At 32.3% G+C, this 19,883-nt stretch overlaps 2 protein-coding genes and 1 long non-coding RNA gene across 10 annotated transcripts; all 3 read left to right on the forward strand.

Annotated features, from left to right (window-relative positions):
* The first annotated feature begins 4,282 nt into the window (after nucleotides 1-4,282).
* LOC101244913 (uncharacterized) lies at nucleotides 4,283-5,431 on the forward strand. Its single transcript, XR_011212140.1, has 2 exons — nucleotides 4,283-4,605; nucleotides 4,915-5,431. It is a non-coding gene; the product is annotated as an uncharacterized lncRNA (long non-coding RNA).
* Nucleotides 5,432-5,779: 348 nt separating this feature from the next.
* Nucleotides 5,780-6,196, forward strand: LOC138338883 (uncharacterized). The gene has a single exon (XM_069289966.1). The coding sequence runs from the start codon at nucleotides 5,780-5,782 to the stop codon at nucleotides 6,194-6,196; it is 417 nt and encodes a 138-aa protein (XP_069146067.1).
* Nucleotides 6,197-11,712: 5,516 nt separating this feature from the next.
* On the forward strand, nucleotides 11,713-19,807 carry LOC101248526 (uncharacterized). Of its 8 annotated transcripts, XR_011211963.1 has the most exons (6): nucleotides 11,724-12,069; nucleotides 16,424-16,488; nucleotides 17,904-18,164; nucleotides 18,252-18,344; nucleotides 18,555-18,619; nucleotides 18,692-19,045. XR_011211963.1 is itself a non-coding variant. In XM_069290245.1 (5 exons), exons 1-4 carry the CDS (start codon nucleotides 11,893-11,895, stop codon nucleotides 18,600-18,602), a joined length of 579 nt encoding a protein of 192 aa, XP_069146346.1. In that variant the 5' UTR covers nucleotides 11,753-11,892; the 3' UTR covers nucleotides 18,603-18,619; nucleotides 18,692-19,568. The 8 variants fall into 8 exon arrangements, 5 of the variants coding, with proteins under 5 accessions (XP_010327455.1, XP_010327456.1, XP_004248741.1 ...); XR_003243950.2 differs by lacking the exon at nucleotides 16,424-16,488 and adding an exon at nucleotides 19,149-19,807 and having other exon boundaries at nucleotides 11,713-12,069; nucleotides 17,904-18,344; nucleotides 18,724-18,853; XR_003243949.2 differs by lacking the exon at nucleotides 16,424-16,488 and adding an exon at nucleotides 19,149-19,807 and having other exon boundaries at nucleotides 11,743-12,069; nucleotides 17,904-18,344; nucleotides 18,692-18,853.
* Nucleotides 19,808-19,883: the final 76 nt, after the last annotated feature.

The raw sequence follows: 19,883 nt of genomic DNA on the forward strand, positions 1-19,883 counted from the left end.
CATTTGGGAAAGACAACAAAATAAATAGAGAACAAAAAAATTAAATATCTTTTAAGAATAATTGAACCCACAAATTCCATTTATTTCTAAGAAAAAAAAATTCACATTCTTTTAACTTTAACTTGTAAAAAAAAATTAACAAAATATTAGTTAAATATTGGCTAATAAAAAAATGTCATGTGAATGATTTTACCTTTTAATTTTTAATTTTTATATTATTTCACGCTCTTATAGGAGAGTGACTACACTCACTTTGTCACGTCAGCTCTTAGGGTGGTATTTAATTAGTTCAGAATTATTAGGATGTGATTTAAACGCTCGTATAATTGAAGTATTAAAGTGAATTTTGCTACCAAATTTAGAAGTGATTTTATGCATTTTCCCAATTTAAAAAGGAAAAAGTAATTATCCATTTCCTTGTAACAATTTTAACTTCTGTTATTAAAATTTAAATTTTAAATTTACTTGTTATATTTAGTATTTTTTACAGTTCTTTATTTTATTTTTGTTTTTAGATGTTAGATTAATTTTACTAATCAATAAATTTCATTTTCTTATGAAAGATTACTGTTTTTAACTTCTTCTGTTTCTAAAATCATTTTTAAATTTATTTATTTATTTATTATTCGATTATTTTTTTATTATTTCTTTCGTTAACATATTTTATGGATTAAATTAATATTAGAAAAAGGAAAAAGTAACTTTCCATTTCTGTTGAACAATTTTAACTTCTCTAATATATTATTTAAATTGATTCTTTTTATTAATTTAAATAAGATAGAAATTTGTGAAATTATATGGTGTTGATATGTAACACTTTTTGCTTCTCCTAATATATATGTATATATATAGAAAGAATTATTATTATTATTATTATTATTATTATTATTATTATTATTATAGATTATAGGTTTCTTTCAAAAATAATTCTTTAGCAACAAAAAATCTATGTTTTGTACTAAAAAAATGCTTCCAGATGACGTTACGAATAAAGAGGGTAAATAAAAATTTAGAGAATCACGTAACTCAAAAAGAAACAAAATATTACAACATGCAAAAGATTAACATAGAATCAAAAAAAATATACAATTTTAATGTTCAGTTTATTGAAAGTGTACCAACACAAAATTTAAAAACTTACTAGATTTGAAATATTCGAACCAAATAAAATTTAATCCACCAATTAATAAAATGTGGATAAAAAAAATTCTAGCAAAATCAATAAAAAAATTCATTAAAAAATAATATATTTATAGAAGGAAGGAATCAATGGTAGGTGGTTATATATTTGAACAAATCATATTTTTAGTTATTTTATTTTATTAGTTTTTCACATTTTTTTTAGATTTTAAATTTATTTTGTTAAACAATTTTGATTATGTTTAAAAAATTTAACGTGGGATTTGTTTTTTGTTTTTTTTTAAATACTTTTTATATGGTTTTTGCAAACGGCCACATTAAATTTGTAACTGCTTCAAATTTCTATCTTGTATTTTAAAGTGTAATTTAATATTTGATACCATTACATGTAATTAATAACTAATAATTCATATTTTATAAGAAAAGTACAAAGATTAAAATGATTTTACTATTATTGTTACCTACGGTTGGTTATATTATTATTATTATTATTATTATTATTATTATTATTATTATTAAATAAGAAGATTGTGGAAAGATGGTTAAAATATTTTTTCCAAAAGGAATTACATGCACACACGTTACATATTCAACTTTTATATTTTAAGGAAATCTATCTTTAATCCTATTACATGTAATTTATTTAGTTATTTTAAAATCTGTTTATATATTCATAGATATTATTATTATTATTATTATTATTATTATTATTATTATTATTATTATTATATGCTTTTTTTCTAAAGGTTGATTTTTCTAATAATATAATATATAGGGCAACTTTCACATATAACAAATAAAAATTTTATATTTGTATGCTATAGCAAAGTTTGCATAATTGCGCTCCATAGTAAACATAAAACTGTATAATTCGCTATACATATACAATTGTATAATTCGCTGGCCTAAATTGTATAATTCGCTGGCCTATTTCGCTGCAATTATATAATTCACTATCCTATTTCACTGCAATTGTATAATGCACAATTGTATAATTCGCTGCCTATTTCGCTGCAATATTTGTATAAAATTTGTTTTGCATACAATTGAATCGAAGTAAAATATATGTAAATTGCATAATTATAAGTGTATAGGAAGAAGATATATGTTTTTCTCTCGCTTTATACAAAAACAGAAACACATTATATACACTTCTGTTGTATAAAGCGAGATAAAATTGTACTTCACTGCAATTGTATAATTCACAATTGTATAATTCGTTGGCCTTTTTTGCTGCAATATTTGTATAAAATTTGCATTTGTCTACAATTGAATTGAAGTAAAATGTTTGTAAATTATATAATTAAGTGTATAACACGAAGATATATGCTTTTGCATGTGTATATACAATTTTCTCTCGCTTTACACAAAATAAAAACACAATTTATACACTTCTGTGTATAAAGTGAGAGAGGCGAGCAGAGGGAGAGTGGCGAGCGAGATTTTTGGGAGAGAGGCGACTGGCAAACTTTAGCTAACGTTTGCTATGAAGCACAATTAAATCAAACCATAGCTACTCCATTTATTTTAGATTATTAGTTTATTATTATATACAATTATCCCTATATAAAATGTATTTAAAATTACAATCAAATGGATAAACTATCTATGATTATGATAAATCACAATTTTTAAAAAGAAACGGTAAAAGAATCAATTAAAGAAAACATAACAAATTCAGAAACTATTTTTAAAATAAAATATCAATTTATTTTATCTCTACTATAGGTATTAGTATTTTTAATTATTTAAAAAGAATATTTTTTTGGTGCTGATACGTGACACTTTTTCTTCTCCTCTTATATATAGATAGATTTGTATACTGTTCAAATTTTTTCCTTATCTTTCAATATTTTACTCAAACACTTGACTTGAAATTTACTTATGAGAAATTATTTTTTTATAGAGATAACAGTAAAAAATACACCTAAATTATTCTTTTTTTTAGTTTATACCTAAATTATTGAGAATGTAAATTTTATATCTAAATTATAACTTATTAGCTTGGAAAAAACACATGTCACTTTTATTATACTCTCATCATAGTGTGTCATAAACTATCTCTTTTGTTTAAAGAAAATGTCAAATCAAAACTCCATATAGACAAACATTTCATCTTAACAAAAATTAAATATATTATTAACATTAATTAAAGTTAAAAATTAAAGTATTACTATTTCATCCCAATCACTGAAAATCCCCCCCCCCCCCCCCCTCTTCCACTTTTTCCAAATAATATTTTAGATATGATTTTAATTTGTTTAGAAAAAATTCTACCTCACTACATGACCTTCCATTTTTAATTTTTTTTCTCGTTTATATATATATATATATATATATATATATATATATATATATATATATATATATATATATATATATATGTATATATTAGAAAAATATTTTTTTTTACTTACCGCAAAAAAATTAAAATTAAAAGTAAAGTATTTGTTCAATTTTTTCGAAGAAAATAAGTGTTTTTGGAAAGTACATAGCAAGAGTTAAATTTCAGAAGTTAAAAAAGTATTTTTTTTCTTAGAAATCACTATTTTGAAAAAGATACATTTAAAATTACTTATAATAAATTTGGTCAAGCATAAATTACTACTCAAATGTGTCTTTTAAATTATCATTCCAAACACAAATTAGAAACTTTTTTGAAAGACGTTTTTTTTTTTAAAAAAAAAAGCTAATTTTAGAGTATGGTCAAATAGACTAGTGATTTTATATGTGTTAGTATCACGTTCGAGTTTATATTATGAACGTGACCGGCATTAGAAATTTATTTAATGTTTCCAAACGAATCCTTAATCTAGCTTACTATTAATTAAAGAGAAGACTAAGCACCTTATGCAAGCTTTAAAAAGTGAAAAACCTTCACATGGCTAACTATACCAAACACACCATTAATTTGACTTTTGTAAGGTCTTCCAAGTTGCAGTTGCAAAAGACTTCCAAGTCAGATTGAGAATTAAAAAATTAAGGAGTCAATAATTAGGTTGCGTTCCAACTTTAAGAATTCCAAGTGCTCAAAGAAGAGTTTTTTCACTAATTTTGCTCTCTCACCAACCGACTTTAGTTTAAGGAAAATGACCATACTTTTTTTCTTTATATATAGTCCATATATTCACTCATAATTTTCATCAATTCAACCTAATTCTCTGCTTCATTAGCAAATTAAACTTGCTATAATATATATACTAATGGCTTTTGCTTATAATGCACAAGCATTTCCCTTACTTACATTATTGTTCTCATCCATGTTTGCAATTGGTCTAGCCAATTATGACTTCAATTGGGGCTCTACAACATGGAACAAAACCAATTTCCCTTATACTCATCCACCAAATGCTACTCACACCTCCAATAGATTCATCGTTGGAGGTTCCGAAAATTGGCATTATGGCTTCAACTACATGGAGTGGGCTCGAAACAATACTCCTTTCTTTGTTAACGATACCTTAGGTATATACCTCTCTTTCAAGTGAATTTATACTTTTAGTGCATTTGTGCTTTATTATTTCTTTTAATAAATTCGAGCATATTGTGGGTTCAATTGTGTCGTCTCTTACACTAAAAAAAGTTAGATTGTGCATATATATATTGTTTTTTTTTTTAAATTTTACTTTATGCATGCGTGCACTAGTGTAGTCGCAAAAATTATGTGTACTAAAGTTTTATCACCCCTTTAATACAAAATAAAAAGTGCATGCAATAGTATCATTCTATATATACTAATGATTTAAATTTTGAATTCGTTTTTGGTTGTGGTAGTGTTCAAGTATGATCCACCAAATGCAAATAGCACCGGATTTCCACACAGTGTTTACTTATTCCCAAACTATTGGAGCTTTATTAAGTGCGACTTCAGAAAAGCTAAAAGAATAGCGGATCCAACTGAAGGTGCAGGGGAAGGATTTGAGTTTGTGTTGAAGAAAATGCAGACTTATTATTTTGGTTGTGGAGAGCATAAAGGCATCCATTGCAAGACTTGGAACATGAAGTTTGCTGTGATGCCTCTTAAACATTGGCGTTTCTGAATTATAAGAGAGCAACATGTTGGAAGATTAATTATACTGATTATATTTTTTTCGTTATATTTTTTTTTGTTTTTTGCTTGAATAAATTGGAGTCTAGTCTATTTCTCTCTTTAAATTGGTGTTTCTTAGATTATTGTTTCATATCACTATTTGTGAACTAAGTTCTAGTCTATTTATCTCTCTAAATTGTTGTGTTTAAATTGAGAGGAAAATGCCTCTATATATTTGTCCAAACTTAGGGACTTTTAACACTTCTTGTGCCACACTTGATGATGAATTGATTCTTATTGGATAACTACATTATAAGTATTGAAGATAGTATAAAAGAAGTTACTTAGGTAAATAATTAAGTGTGATAAGAATATAATTAGTTAGTTTATTAATATTGTTAGAAAGGTAGTTACAAGATATCAAGCAGTTACAGCTGTATGTATAAGTAGAGGTTCGATCCTCATTGTGTAAGCTCTCTCAATTTCGATCAACACAAGAAACATCTCTAATCTCTCTGATTTTTAGATGGTACCAGAGCAACTGAGTCATTAATTCTTTGATTCAAATTGTAAGTTCGATTCTGGAAAACAGAGCCTTTGTGATTTGCAATGGCGATTGAACGAGATACGGTAACAACGGCTTCTTCTTCGGTTGTTGCACCAAAAATGATGGAATCGATCGAATCAAAGAGGAATCATCCTCTTTATCTCCATCCATCAGATACTTCTGGATCTGTATTAACTACAGTCCAGCTTATTGGTTCAGAAAATTACTCGTTGTGGAGTCGATCAATGATGATCAATCTTCGAGCCAAGAGTAAGCTTGTTTTTGTGCTTGGAACATATAAGAAGGGTGATTATGCACCTGGATTAGATGAACAATGGGAAAAGTGTAATGCATTCGTATTGGCATGGATCATGAATATTATTTCGAAGGAGTTGCTGAGCGGGATAGTCTATGCTTCAGATGCTGCAACAGTATGGGCAGACTTGAAGGAACGATTCGATAAGGTAGACAGATCATGAATTTATCGACTTCATAGGCATATATGCACAATTCATCAAGGTAATCTAACTATTTCAGCTTATTTTACCGAGTTACGATTGCTTTGGGATGAATTTGATACGGTTGTCCCTCTTCCTTCATGTAATTGTGATATATCTAGAGTATATGTAGATCACATATAATATTTGCGACTATTTGCTTTCTTAATGGGGTTGAATGAGTTGTATGGTCCCGCAAGAAGCCATATCTTGATGATGAATCCTTTGCCTAATGTTGACAAAGCATACGCGATGATAGTTTTAGATGAAAGTCAGAGAGTTACATCAGGAATGCGTACAAGAGGAGATATACTTGAGGCCACAACAATGTATGCAAGTAAGATGAATTATGGGAATAGAAATACTATTCATGGAGATAGGGGTGTGTATGCTGGAAGAGAAAGTTATAACGGAAAGAAAAAGGTGAACCGGTATCTGTTTTGTGACCATTGCAAAATGCATGGACACACTAAAAATATCTGCTATAAACTTGTGGGATATCCTGAGGACTGGATATTTATAAAAAGATGATGCTGGCGATTATAGATCGTCCAATATAGCAAGAGGAATGAACTCGAAAAAATGAAAGGATCTAGCAAATAATGTCCAAGTTGACAAGTGCAATGAGGATACTTTTGGGTCAGTTGATGAAGGAAACAAATCTAATGATAACGCGCATGACCTTAGTTTTGTTAGAGCGAATTTGCGAGCACTTGCTATGAAGTCAACATATACCCCAGAGCAGTATCAGAAGATATTGAAGCTCCTGGATAAGGAAGAGAAAACTGAAGAGATAGTCAACATGGAAGGTAATTTCAATGGTCTTAATATTCTTTTACATTCTCACAGAAGAGGTAGTTATGATGATGTTATGAGTGTCAATAATAAATATAAAAACTCTAGCAAACAAGGTCATTAGATTGTAGACTCTGGGGCAACATGTCGCATGACTCCTAAGTCTGAAAATTTGGATGATGTTAGTGGTCATAACAAAGCCACATGAAGGAGAGTTTACCTACCTAATGGTCACACTACATTGGTTACTCATTCAGGTAGTTGTATGATACCTGGTAGAGGTGTATTGAAAAATGTTATGGTTGTTCCTGAAGTTAAGCATAATTTACAGTCAGTATCACAGTTGACTAGAAAATTCAAATGTTCCGTTCATTTCTTTCCTGAGTTTTGTGTTTTTCAGGACCTCTTCATTGGAGAGGTGAAAGGGATTAGTAATGAATTGGAAGGGTTGTACTACTATCCAAGATTCTCTGCTCAGACAAAGGAAATTGACACCACTACTGCTAATAACAAGTGCTTAGTGACCAAGACAAATTCACAATCATTGAGATGGCATTATACGATGGGTCATCCTTTATTTAGAGTCTTGAAGAAACTTTACAAAGATGTTAATCAAGATGTGTGTGAAAACTGTCCCATATGTCCTTTAGCTAAGCAAACTAAGCTTCCATTTCCAATGAGTGTATCTAGAACAAATGATATCTTTGATTTAATACATCTTGATGTGTGGGGACCGTATAAAACTGTTACTCATAGTGATTTTAGATTTTTTCTGACTATTGTGGATGATAATTCAAGAATGTTTTGGTTGTTTTTACTAAAATTCAAAAGTGATGTTCTTATTACTTTGAAATCATTTTTTTCTCTAGTTCAAACTCAGTTTAGTAAGCAAGTTAAAAGAGTGAGATCAGACGATGGTACAGAATTCTTTAACAGAGAATGTAATGAATTGTTTCATCTTTGGGAATTGTCCATGAGAGTAGTTGTCCACATACTCCAGAATAATATGGAGTTGTGGAGAGAAACCATAGACACATACTTGAGGTGGTTAGAGCTCTTAGGTTTCAGGAATTAACTATTGAATTCTTGGGTGAGTGTGTGTTAGCAGCTGTGTATTTGATTAATAGAATGCCCACTAGTGTGCTGCAAGGGCAGTCACATTATAATATTTTTCACAAAAGAAAACCACACCTAGATCATCTAAGGACTATTGGTTATTTGTGTTATGACACTAGATCAATGAAGGATGATAAGTTTTCCCCAAGAGCTGATGCATGTGTTATGATGGGCTATTCACTAACTCATAAGGGATATCTCTTGTATGATATGAGGATGAAGAAATTTTTGGTCTGTAGAGATGTTATATTCAAAGGACACATATTCCCATTCAATCATATGCAGGATCATCATGTACTAGTCTTTCCTGCAGAGTCATTTATTGAGTCTGATGACACACTAGTTAGATTACTATCTACTGATGAGAAAGTAGATATTGATATTCCAGTTCAAGACGGTAGAGGTAATGAGTTAAGTCATGACATAAACCAAGAGGTTGTTGATTATCATGAACAAACAATACACATTAACCCCTACTGAAGTTCATATTGATCAATATAATGTTGTACCCAGAAATTCATCCAAAAGAGCAGTGCATCCACCAGTGTGGATGAAGGATTATGTAACTCATGTGATTGATTCAGTGCACCCATATTCTTTAGCCATATATATGTCTTATGATAATTTTGCAGTGTCTTACCAAGCTTATTTAAGTGAAATGTCTGCGGACAATGAACCTACTACTTATGAAATGGCTGTGAAAGATCAGAGATGGGTAGAAGCAATGAAACCTAGTAGTTATGTAATGGTACTTGGAAGGTTATGAGTTTGGGTTCAGGAAAGAAAGCAATAGGGTGTAAATGGGTGTTCAAAATCAAGTATAAGGCCAATGGAGAGGTTGATAGGTTCAAAGCTAGGCTTGTGGCTAAAGGGTATAGTCAGACGCAGGGAATTGATTATCAACAGACATTCTCACCAGTTGTGAAAATGGTCACAGTGAGATCCATTATTGCCATTACAGCTGCTGAAAATTGGCAAATATTCCATATGGATGTTTTTAATGCCTTCTTATAGGGAGATTTATTTGAAGAAGTCTATGTGGAGTTGCCTAAAGGTTTCACAAGTCAAGGGGAACATAAGGTTTGCAGACTTATGAAATCATTATATGGTCTTAAACAAGCATCAAAACAATGAAATACAAAGCTTACAGATGCTATGTTGGCATCGGGATCTACACAAAGTCTTTTGGACTATGCTTTATTTACAAAGAGGAAGGGATTAACACTAGTGATAGTATTAGTATATATGGATGAATTGTTGATTACAGGAAATGATTATACATTGATACAAGAAACCAAACAGATCCTGCACCATCATTTTAAAATCAAAGATTTTGGGGAATTGAGATATTTTTTGGGGATTGAGTTCTGTAGATCAAAAGAAGGTATTCATTATGAACCAAAGGAAATATGCATTGGAGTTGATATTAGATGCTGGACTGTCAGGATGTAGACCATCATTAACTCCTTTGGAGTGTAACATGAAAATGATAAGTGTTGATTTTAAACAGGATGAAACAACTGAGTTATTTACTGATATGAATAGATATCAAAGATTAATTGGGAAGTTGTATCTTACAAATACGAGGCCTGATATTGCTTTTTATGTCCAGTGTCTAAGTCAATTTATGAAAAAGCCAATATTGGAATGCAGCATTAAAGGTAGTTAAATGCATTAAAGGTAGTTAAATGCATTAAAGCAGGACCAAGTTTGGGAATATTCACGAATTCTGATAAATAAGCACAACTTACTGAATTCTGTGATGCAGACTGGGCTGCATATCTCAATAGTAGGAGATCAGTGATTGACTACATACTGAAGTATGACAAGTCTTTGATAGCATGGAAATCTAGGAAGCAGAATACGGTTTCTAGAAGTTCTGCAGAAGCAGAATATATAAGTCTGGCTGCATTAACAGCTGAGATAGTTTGGGTGACCAATTTGTTCAAGGAACTAAAGATGGACGTACATGAACCAACTATAATACATTATGACAGCAAAGCAGCTATGCAAATAGCGGCTAATCCTGTGTTTCATGAGAGAACAAAACATATTGAAATCGATTGTCATTTTATAAGAGAAAGAATGCATCAAGGACTAATAAAGATAAGTTATATAAATACCAAGGAGCAGCATGCTGATTTGTTGACAAAAGCATTAAGGAGGTCTCAACATGATTTTTTGTTGGGCAAGCTAGGAGGATTGAATGTTTTCAATACATCTAGCTTGAGAGAGAGAGTATTGAAGATAGTATAAAAGAAATTATTTAGGTAAAGAATGATAAGAATATAATTAGTTAGTTTATTAATATTGTTAGAAAGGTAGTTACAAGATATCAGAAAGCAGTGTCTGATCCTCATTGTGTAAACTCTCTCAATTTTGATCAATAGAAGAAACTTCTTTAATCTCTCTGATTTTTTACAATAAGCATAATGTAAGAAAAAATGAGTGTATTTTAAAAGGAATTTGTCAGGATTGACTACGAATACGTTTTAGATTCAACCTCTTAATATTAGTGTGAAATAATGTCTACATCTAACCACTAACGTGTCATAATAATATTATTGCAAAAATATCGTGAATTAATTAGTACAAAATAACAAACAAATAAAAATAGAGAAGAAGAATGACACAATAATATATATATATATTGACGTAACACAATAATATATATATATATATATATATATATATATATATATATTGACGTAACCAATTAACCAATAAAAAAACCAAGCAAAAAAGAAAAAAATCAAATCAAACTAAATTTATTTTAATTCAGATAAAGTTACTTATATTTAAAAGGGCAAGTTTCACATATAGCAAACAAAAAATTCATATTTGTATGCTATAGCAAAGTTTGCATAATTGCGTTCCATAGCAAACACAAAAGTGTATAATTCGCTATACATATACAATTGTATAATTCGCTATCCTATTTCACTGCAATTGTATAATGCCCAATTGTATAATTCGCTACTATATTTTTATAAAATTTGCTTTGCATACAATTGAATCGAATTAAAATGTATGTATATTGCATATATATAAGTGTATATCAACAAGATATATGTTTTTCTCTCGCTTTATACAAAAACAGAAACACAATATATACACTTCTGTTGTATAAAACTAGAGAAAATTGTATTTAACTGCAATTGTATAATTCGTTGGCCTTTTCCTCTGCAATATTTGTATAAAATTTGCATTTGTCTACAATTGAATTGAAGTAAAATATTTGTAAATTGTATAATTAAGTGTATAACACGAAGATATATATTTTTGCATGTGTATATACAATTTTCTCTCGCTTTATACAAAACAGAAACAGAATTTATACACTTCTGTGTATAAAGCGAGAGAGGCGAGCGAGAATGGGAGAGTGGCGAGCGAGATTTTTGGGAGAGAGACGCCTAACAAACTTTGGCAAACGTTTGCTATGGAGCACAATTAAATCAAACCCTAGCTACTTCATTTATTTTAGGTTATTAATTTGTTATTATATATACAATTTTTCGTTTTCAAAATCAAAAACTCAAAGATCCAAATTAATTAGTATAAAACCGAATGCACAATGATTACTTTGAATCTTAGGGAGTATTTTGGGCCAGTGTTTCGGGTCTCACATTTCATTTCACTTTAAATTGGATTCTTACCGGTGATTCGGTTCCGGTATCGGTAAGTATTCATTATTCACGTTATCCATTCAAGAGAGTTGATTAATAGATTCCGGCGAAGTATAGAGGAGACGGAGGGATAAAGAAACCATGAGTGTGTTTGGAGGAGATAGCTGGGCGAGGGAAGCGCAATGTAGGAAGAGAAGAGTCGATGAATTGATGGTTGACAACATCGATTCTTCTGCTTATAAGAAGCTCTCCAGCGGTAAATTCGTCTGCATCGTTTGCTCTCACCGTCCGGTCCTCGACACTCCCCTCATGCTCTCTGTACGTAAAACATAAACCTAATTTTGCTCCGATTGTATCTTTTAATTTTGATTTTGGTCATTTCATTATCATATCTTCTGAAATTAACGAAAATTGATCTTCCATCAACTGTTTTGAGTGGTAGGTGAAGTATGGAAAATGAGGGAGGGGATTGCAAAGTGGGGGAATCTAAACCTCACCAACAACAAGGTGTGAAAGTTCAAGTAGCCAATCAACTAAGAAATTAAGATTGCCAAAACTACTATATGGATTTGCATGTAGTCAACAATTATAACAATGATAACTCCTTAGATGAAATTAGAATGAATTAGGTTCATTTAGGAACTTTTAAAGAAATCGAAATTTAACCTCATGTGCTTTACAATTTGATGGACCAACTTTAAATTGATGTGGATGACTTTTTTTTAAAGTACTTTATAAAAAATTTGAAACCAAATATGAGATGAAATAGTAGGAGAGTGAATCAACTTTGCAATAGATTATTCTAACTTCATACCTTTTGGGCATAAACGGTATTGTTCAATATATGTTCTCCCTTCTTAAATTCCCAATGAACAACACAATCTTAACAGGTCATTCAACTGTTGTACGAATTTAAAGTACAAATTTAAGCCGCTAAAGAGTAAGACAAGTTTTAGTTACCTCATGCATGCTGGTAGTTTTCGTTGAGAAGAAGAGAGTATGTACTGCTTCTCATTGTTTTTCAACGTCCCTCCATTACAATTTTCTTGGAAGGAGAAGCTTTCAGATTAGCCAGTGGTTAATAGAAAGTTGAATTTAGATTATGTAGAGCTTGTTTAATAGGGGTTACATCACTTCACTGATAATGTTAATTTGTGGACATGTAAATTTAGTAGAGGATGTTTTTGCATCAGATTTCTGGAAATCCTAGTTAGTTGGAGATATGAACATTTGCCTTGTCAATGGTTCTTTTTAGCTTTACTAAAGAAGGATGATTTCCAAATTGTTTCCTTCTTTTTTTTACTGTACTTGAGTGGCCTAAGGATGTGTTTTGATGGAAAAAATGTCGGGAAAACGCGGACTAACACAAAAGTATTCATAGTCAAAATAATGGGAAAATAATGACACCAACCCTTTTAAATAAGGGAAAAACGACGGACCAAGAGGAGCAACTGATATCACTATAGTAAAGAATTTTACATTGGATAGTCATGAGTGCAATATTCCAAATAACTAACTACATAATCAAACGAAATAACCCACTTTTGATTTTCACCTTTCTAAAATATTGTCACACTCTATTTTTCTTCGCAAACTATTTTATTCTCTAATCTATGGTATACCTTTCTTTGCTCTCTAATGTTTTTCTCTCCATTTTGATGTGCTTATGAAAGAGCAGAGGCTCTCTAATTATAGAAAAAACTGTCCATCATTTCAGCCAGCCAAAAGGCTTGTTTACTTGAAATTTGTTGTTGCAAATTTCAACATATGCGTTGTGCACTCAACAACTTGCTGACATTTGACATGAAGGAAAAGAAAAATAAGCCAAGTAAATTAGCACACGCAGATGAACCCCACAATCTCCTCCTCCAATGTCATGCACTAGAAAGAGCTATCTCCATCTTCTTAGGGAGAACTCATGTTGAAAGGTTCTTTGCATAAGCTGAACTTGTCTTTTGGTATCAGTTATCACCTTGGTCAGCATATCCGTAGGATTTTCACTTGTATCGATCTTTTTTATGTGAAATGGTTCACTCTCCATTTGCTAACGAATCCAATGGTATCTCACATTGGTGTGTTTTTTCCTTGTATGGTACATGAAATTCTTGCTCAAATCTATTGCACTTTGACTGCCACAATAGACAAATACTTCATCTGTTGAAATCCAAGTTCTTGAAGGGATTACTGGAGTCAGATCATCTCTTTGTATGCTTCAGTAGTTGCAATATACTTTGTTTTAGTTGTAAACAGTGCAACACAATTCTGCAATTTTGATTGTCATGATATAGATCCCCTTGAAAAAAATGTGAACAAATATCTACTGCGTAGTAGATTTTCTGTTATCAAGGTCACATACCATATCAACATTTGTATAGCCCCTCAAGATTGAATTTGATGCTCGAAAACACAAACATCCATCCGATCTTTCTCTTAGATACCTGAATATCTACTTCACAATTTCCCAATGCTCTTTCTTGGGATTGTTGAGAAAGCTAGTGATAACACCAACTGCGTGAGCAATATCAAGTCTAGTGCATACCATTAACTTATGAGATGGATGAATATGGAAATCTAACCATGCTCTCTTTTTCAACCTCAGATGAATGCTACTGTTTTGGAGCATCAAATCCTATCTTGGTAAAAGAAAATCAACTATTAGATATTTGTTTACTTTTTCGAGGGAGCTATATCATGAAAGTGAAAGTTGTAGAAGTGTGTTGCTAAAGCTGACAAAGAGATGATATGGCTCTAAGCGATTCCTTCCAAAACACCGATTGCAACATATGGAGTATATTGTTTATTGTTAGAGTCAAAAGTGCAATAGATTTAAGCAAGAATTTCATGTATCATGCAAGGACAAAACACATCAATATGAGATATCATTGGATTTGTGAACAAGTGGAGAGTGAATCATTTCATGTCAACAAGATCCACACAAGTGAAAATTATATAGATATGCTGACCAAGATAATACCAAAAGACAAGCTTGAGTTATCCAAAGAACTTGTCTGCTTGACCTCTCTCTAAGAAGATGGAGATATGTATGAGACTGGAGGGGGAGATTGTGGGGTCCATCTCCATGCGCTAAATTACTTGGATTATTTTTTTCTTTTCCTTAATGTCAAAGGTTAGAAAGATCTGGAAAAATTTGATTGACGATAAATGTTTAAAAGGTGTCTTGAGTGGTCAGTGCAAATGTTGAAATTTGCAGGTGCAAATTTCAAGTAACCAAGCCTTCTAAATGGTTGGCAATCTTTTGTACAAATTGAAAGTTGTTGCTCTCTCATAAGTACACCCAAATAGAGAGCAAAGTGAGGTATTTCAGAGACTATAGATGTAACGACCTGTTTAGTCGTTTTGAGTTGTAGAGTTTATTTTTGGTAATAACTGTCTGAGTCGACGGACCTCACGATGGATCGTCATGGGCACGACGGACCGTCGAGGGGGTCTCGTTCCAAAACACTGAGATTCTGGAAATTTGGGTACTGAGAACAACTCTCTGAACTTCGCGACGACATGGCAGGACGGACCGTCGTGGGCACGACAGACCGTCACAGACTCTTTAATGAATTGAGTCTCTGAACTTTGTGACGGAAGCAGCAGGACGGACCGTCGCAGGCACGACGGGCCGTCACAGGCTGCGTAACCCTGTTGGGGTCAGATTTTTATTAAATATTGTAAGGGGCGTTTTGGACTATTCCTGCTTATAATTATAAAGTTAGTGGTTGAATGTTAATAATTCAATTACTTGGGGTTAAAGGAGATAACCTTAGAATAAATAGTGGATTACTTTTACCATCTTTTACACTTAATTATATGGTAATTAGGGTAAAAGAAAAAGAGTTTGAATAAGAAAAAATCAGAAAGAGGAAGAGAGAACGAGCGAGAGAAAGAGAAGAACGCAGCTGTGGGAAAGTAGATTGCTTGATCACGATTCTTCGGTGGAGGTAGGTTATGGTTTTTATGCTATTTCATAGTAAACTCTTAATAGCGAATGATATGTGTTGGGCAGTATTGTAAAGTCTTCTATATGCTTAATTGTGTGCTTGCATGATGTGATTATGAAATTGTAATGGGTTGGAAAGATAAGGTTGTGAGGCTTAAACCTAAAACCCTCTTTGTTAATGATGATGCCTTGATATAAAAGAAGGCTTGATGAACTAAAAGAATGAGATTAGGGGATCGGGTGTCACGAACCGACACGTAGTGTTAATGGATCGGGTGTCACGAACCGACACGTAGTGTTAATGGATCGGGTGTCACGAACCGACACGTAGTATTAGGGGGATCGAGTGTCACGAACCGACACGTAGTATTAGGGGGATCGGGTGTCACGAACCGACACGTAGTATTGGAGAGATCGGACTATTACGTTCCGACACCAGGATAGTAAAAAGAATGAATCTTGAATGAGGTTAATGTACTCAATTTAATGAACCTATTTCCCAAATGAGTATGGTATGTAGGCTTGTGTCCTCATGGGTGTACTTGGTGTTATTATCAATGACTCTTGTACTTGTTGTTGCTACCTGTTGAGTATTGTAGTTGATGTTATGATATTATCTGATATATATTGCTTTCTATTTTGAGTTGGCCGATGATATCTACTTAGTACTCGTGTTTTGTACTGACCCCTACTTGTATGTTTTCTTTTGATAATTGTGGAGTGCAGCAAACATACCGTCGTTCTCAACTCAATCGCAACTCTAGCCAGTCTTCATCACGTCAGATTTCAGGGTGAGCTATTGTTTCTAGCTTGGACTGGCTCTTCTTCTTCGCGTCTTGACGCCTTAAAGTTCTGGCATGGACTATCGTTTTAGTTATTTTAGTTTCTTAGATTCTCTTAGACTTAGTAATTTGAGGATAGATGTTCTTGTGATGATGACTTCCAGATTTTGGGGATAATGATAAGTTTTGAGTTTTAGAAGTTGGTTATTGATTTCGGTAATGAGTTTTAAGTCTTCCGCATTATTTTTCTGTTTATTATGTTTGAAATGTTGGGGTTTAGATTGGTTGGTTCGCTCACGTAGTAGGATAAGTGTGGGTGCCACTCGCGACTCGTTTTGGGTCGTGACAATATAAAATAGAAAATAGCCCGTGAAGGAAAAATAGAATGTAACCGATATTTTAGTAAGTTGGGAAATCAAAAGAGGTTATTTCTTTTGAGTGTAATAGTGTGTAGTAGTCACTTTGAGTATTGTACTCGTGACTATCTTGTGTAAAATTCCTTACTATAGTGACATTAATTGTTCCTCTTGGTCCATGGTTTTTCCATTATTTAGTAGGGTTTTCACGTAAAAAATGTTGATGTTGTTATTTTGACTGTAAATATTTTAAGGTCTGCGTTTTTCCCAACGAAAAAAAGTTTCATCCATTCATCCGAAAGCACCTTATTGCCAACATCACAAAAATCTTTTTCTTTTCTTACTCTCAATGGTAGAAGAACATGTTTGAGTGGATTAATAGGAAGAACCCCTATTTCTTTGGACCAGATACTTTTAGTTAGTGAAGTTTTATGATTAATCGGCCTACAAACTGTAGACTTAATGTGCATGCATATTACAATTTTTCAATGCATGAATACAACATATATGTCATATGTTCATTGTAAGATGATGTATTAGGATAATTCTCATATTATAGTACTTCACTTCTGGTGATGCTTGTTCTCCTACCATCTTCTTCCTTGTAAATTCCCAATTATCAGAAGCAGCTTCTTTGGACAAAGAATTTTTGTTAGGTCCAAGTGAGCCATGGAAGATAGGTAGAGTATGACTATCTTAATCATGCCACACGCTCTTCTAAGGTGCTTCCTGCTTGCAAACAAAGAAAGAAAAATTGACTAGGTTCTGTTCAGATTTTTTACTGTTCCCCAGTTGATGAAAGACATATACTTCCTTGGATCAGTGTCTTCGACTAGTGAAGTTCTGTGTTTAATTGATAGACATCCTATACTGACACACATCATCCATTCTTACGATTTTCCAAAATCTGGATCAATATGCAGTTATGTTCATTGATAGATGTACTTTAATCATTTATCATTTTGTTAGTTGATAAAAAATAAAATTCTCATGTTAAAATACTCAACTTCGGGATGCTTGTTCTTCTCTTCTGTGACAATTACCCTGATAATCAGAAAGCTTCTGTAGGTACATGTCAAAGGTTCAAGCCATCGAGCAGAAGAGACAAGGCTTAGAGAAAGAGAATTAGGGAGGCAAGATGAGATAAACAAGAGAATAGCCTTGTCAGAATGTGATACTGCCACCTCGAAAACCTTGACATCCAGCCAGTTATGTAGATCAGCAAGCAAACCATTGATTGGATGCACAAGGAAAGCTGCTTCTTATGTACTTCATCAAAATTTGGCACAAAGTAGTGCTTCTCAAGGGGATGAGATCAAATGTACCAAGGTTGATACTTCAAGTGTTCTAGCTAATCAAAGAAGTAGTCAGTGTGTTCAGATCGGAGTGACAACAAATCAAACTATCATATCTCAGGCATACAACCAGGAACGACGAGAAAGGGAGCTTAAGTTCACATCTGCTGGCTGGAAGCGTGATGGCCATGGGAAGTGGTTTAAGGATGAAAATGTGAGTTTTTCATTTGAAAAACAGAACCAAGTAGTGGAACCCTTCTCTTGCTGTTTCTTACAACAAAGCAACAATTTTTCTTCGAACTATGACTAGGTTTATCACATGGATTATTTTTTTATAAAAAATCAATTTTCTCCGTCAAAGTAAATGTTTTTATGATAAGGTCCATATAAAACTAATAGGGGTTGCACCTTTGACTTGTTGCAGGTAGAGTTTGATTCAGATGAAGAAGATCCTAATCTCTGCCTTCCATGACTATTGGTTGAAAACAAGTATGATTAAAACTTGATCTTTTTCCTTTTGCAGTATTACTTGAATGGATGCCAAAACTAACTCTGTTACAGGTGTCCATCACTATGTATCACTTTCCATGTAGGGAATTGATTACTAGTTCCATTCAAGTTCAAGATAATCCAGATGTATTCCAATGTCTGAATGTCCCTGTTATTCATGGTTATGATTCTTGTGTTACAATGGTTATGTTGGACGTGATTTCAATTTAACAGGTGAGCGCGTCTCTGAACATGATGCTTTAAATGCATAGGATTGAGCACTTGTGTGCTGGAATACTGGTAGGTCAAGGGAAGGCCGCTACGGATTTATCATTTATAGCAATAACTTTTTTTTTCACTTGATCATTTTAAATTCATTTATAGTACAATCTTAATACATATTATAAAGAACACTCTTAGCCTCGAGCGACATTGCTTCTAATGACACATAACTAATACCGATAAAGACTTTAACACTATTTATTAATGTCAAAATACTTATTGTCGCTAAAAGTTGTTTTTGTTGTAGTGATTATGGTTTTATGTTCGGGTCGCTGCTATATAAGAAGCAATCATTTGTTACTTTGTGTACAATGAAAGCCGAGTCTGTTGCTACGACTGCTTGTGCCTATCAACGATTTGGTTGAGGAGACTTGCGGAGGAGTTGAAATTAAAGCAGCCAGTAGCTACCAGCAAGATTTTTGTGAACGGTTAAGCAATACAACTATCCAAGAATTCAGTAATACATGGAAGAAGCAAGCACATTAATGTGAAGTTATAATTTCTACGAGATCTTAACAATAATGGTACAGTTGATCTAATTTATTGTATGAGTGAAGATCGAGGGCTAAATTTGCAACCGCTATCATATCAATGTGAACCACTGGATTATATGGACTGATCAAGTCATGGCAAAATGAGAAAGGAAAGAAGAATTATATGGAAAGAAGCACCAAATCAATCGAACTAATTATAATGCATCTCTTCCTAACATTTTTGATGTTAGACTTCAGGTCTTGGAAACCCAAATACTCGTGAAAGTGTTCAGAGTCTATAGCTGAAGATTTTGTTCTTCATACAAAATAAATGTGTTGGTTTATCCTTGAAACATAACAAACCTCGTCAAACAGTAAAATTATATTATGAGAAAAAAGGAATGCGAAAATCACAAATTTCATGATTAAATCATATCATGGGATTCTGACTTGATTCTAAAATGAAAATTTACCTAACGCGATTGCCTGCTGCTCATGAGATTTGGCTA

This window comes from Solanum lycopersicum, chromosome 10 (genome assembly GCF_036512215.1).
Source record: "Solanum lycopersicum chromosome 10, SLM_r2.1".
Taxonomy (NCBI): domain Eukaryota; kingdom Viridiplantae; phylum Streptophyta; class Magnoliopsida; order Solanales; family Solanaceae; genus Solanum; species Solanum lycopersicum.

Excerpts from the sequence above, each read along its gene's own strand:
- LOC101248526 (XM_010329153.4), top strand. The coding sequence starts at position 11,893 with ATGAGTGTGTTTGGAGGAGATAGCTGGGCGAGGGAAGCGCAATGTAGG. Across the intron at positions 12,070-17,903 it reads ACACTCCCCTCATGCTCTCT|GTACATGTCAAAGGTTCAAG; the intron begins GTACGTAAAACA and ends AAGCTTCTGTAG. Across the intron at positions 18,345-18,554 it reads AGTGGTTTAAGGATGAAAAT|GTAGAGTTTGATTCAGATGA; the intron begins GTGAGTTTTTCA and ends GACTTGTTGCAG.
- LOC138338883 (XM_069289966.1), top strand. The coding sequence starts at position 5,780 with ATGGCGATTGAACGAGATACGGTAACAACGGCTTCTTCTTCGGTTGTT.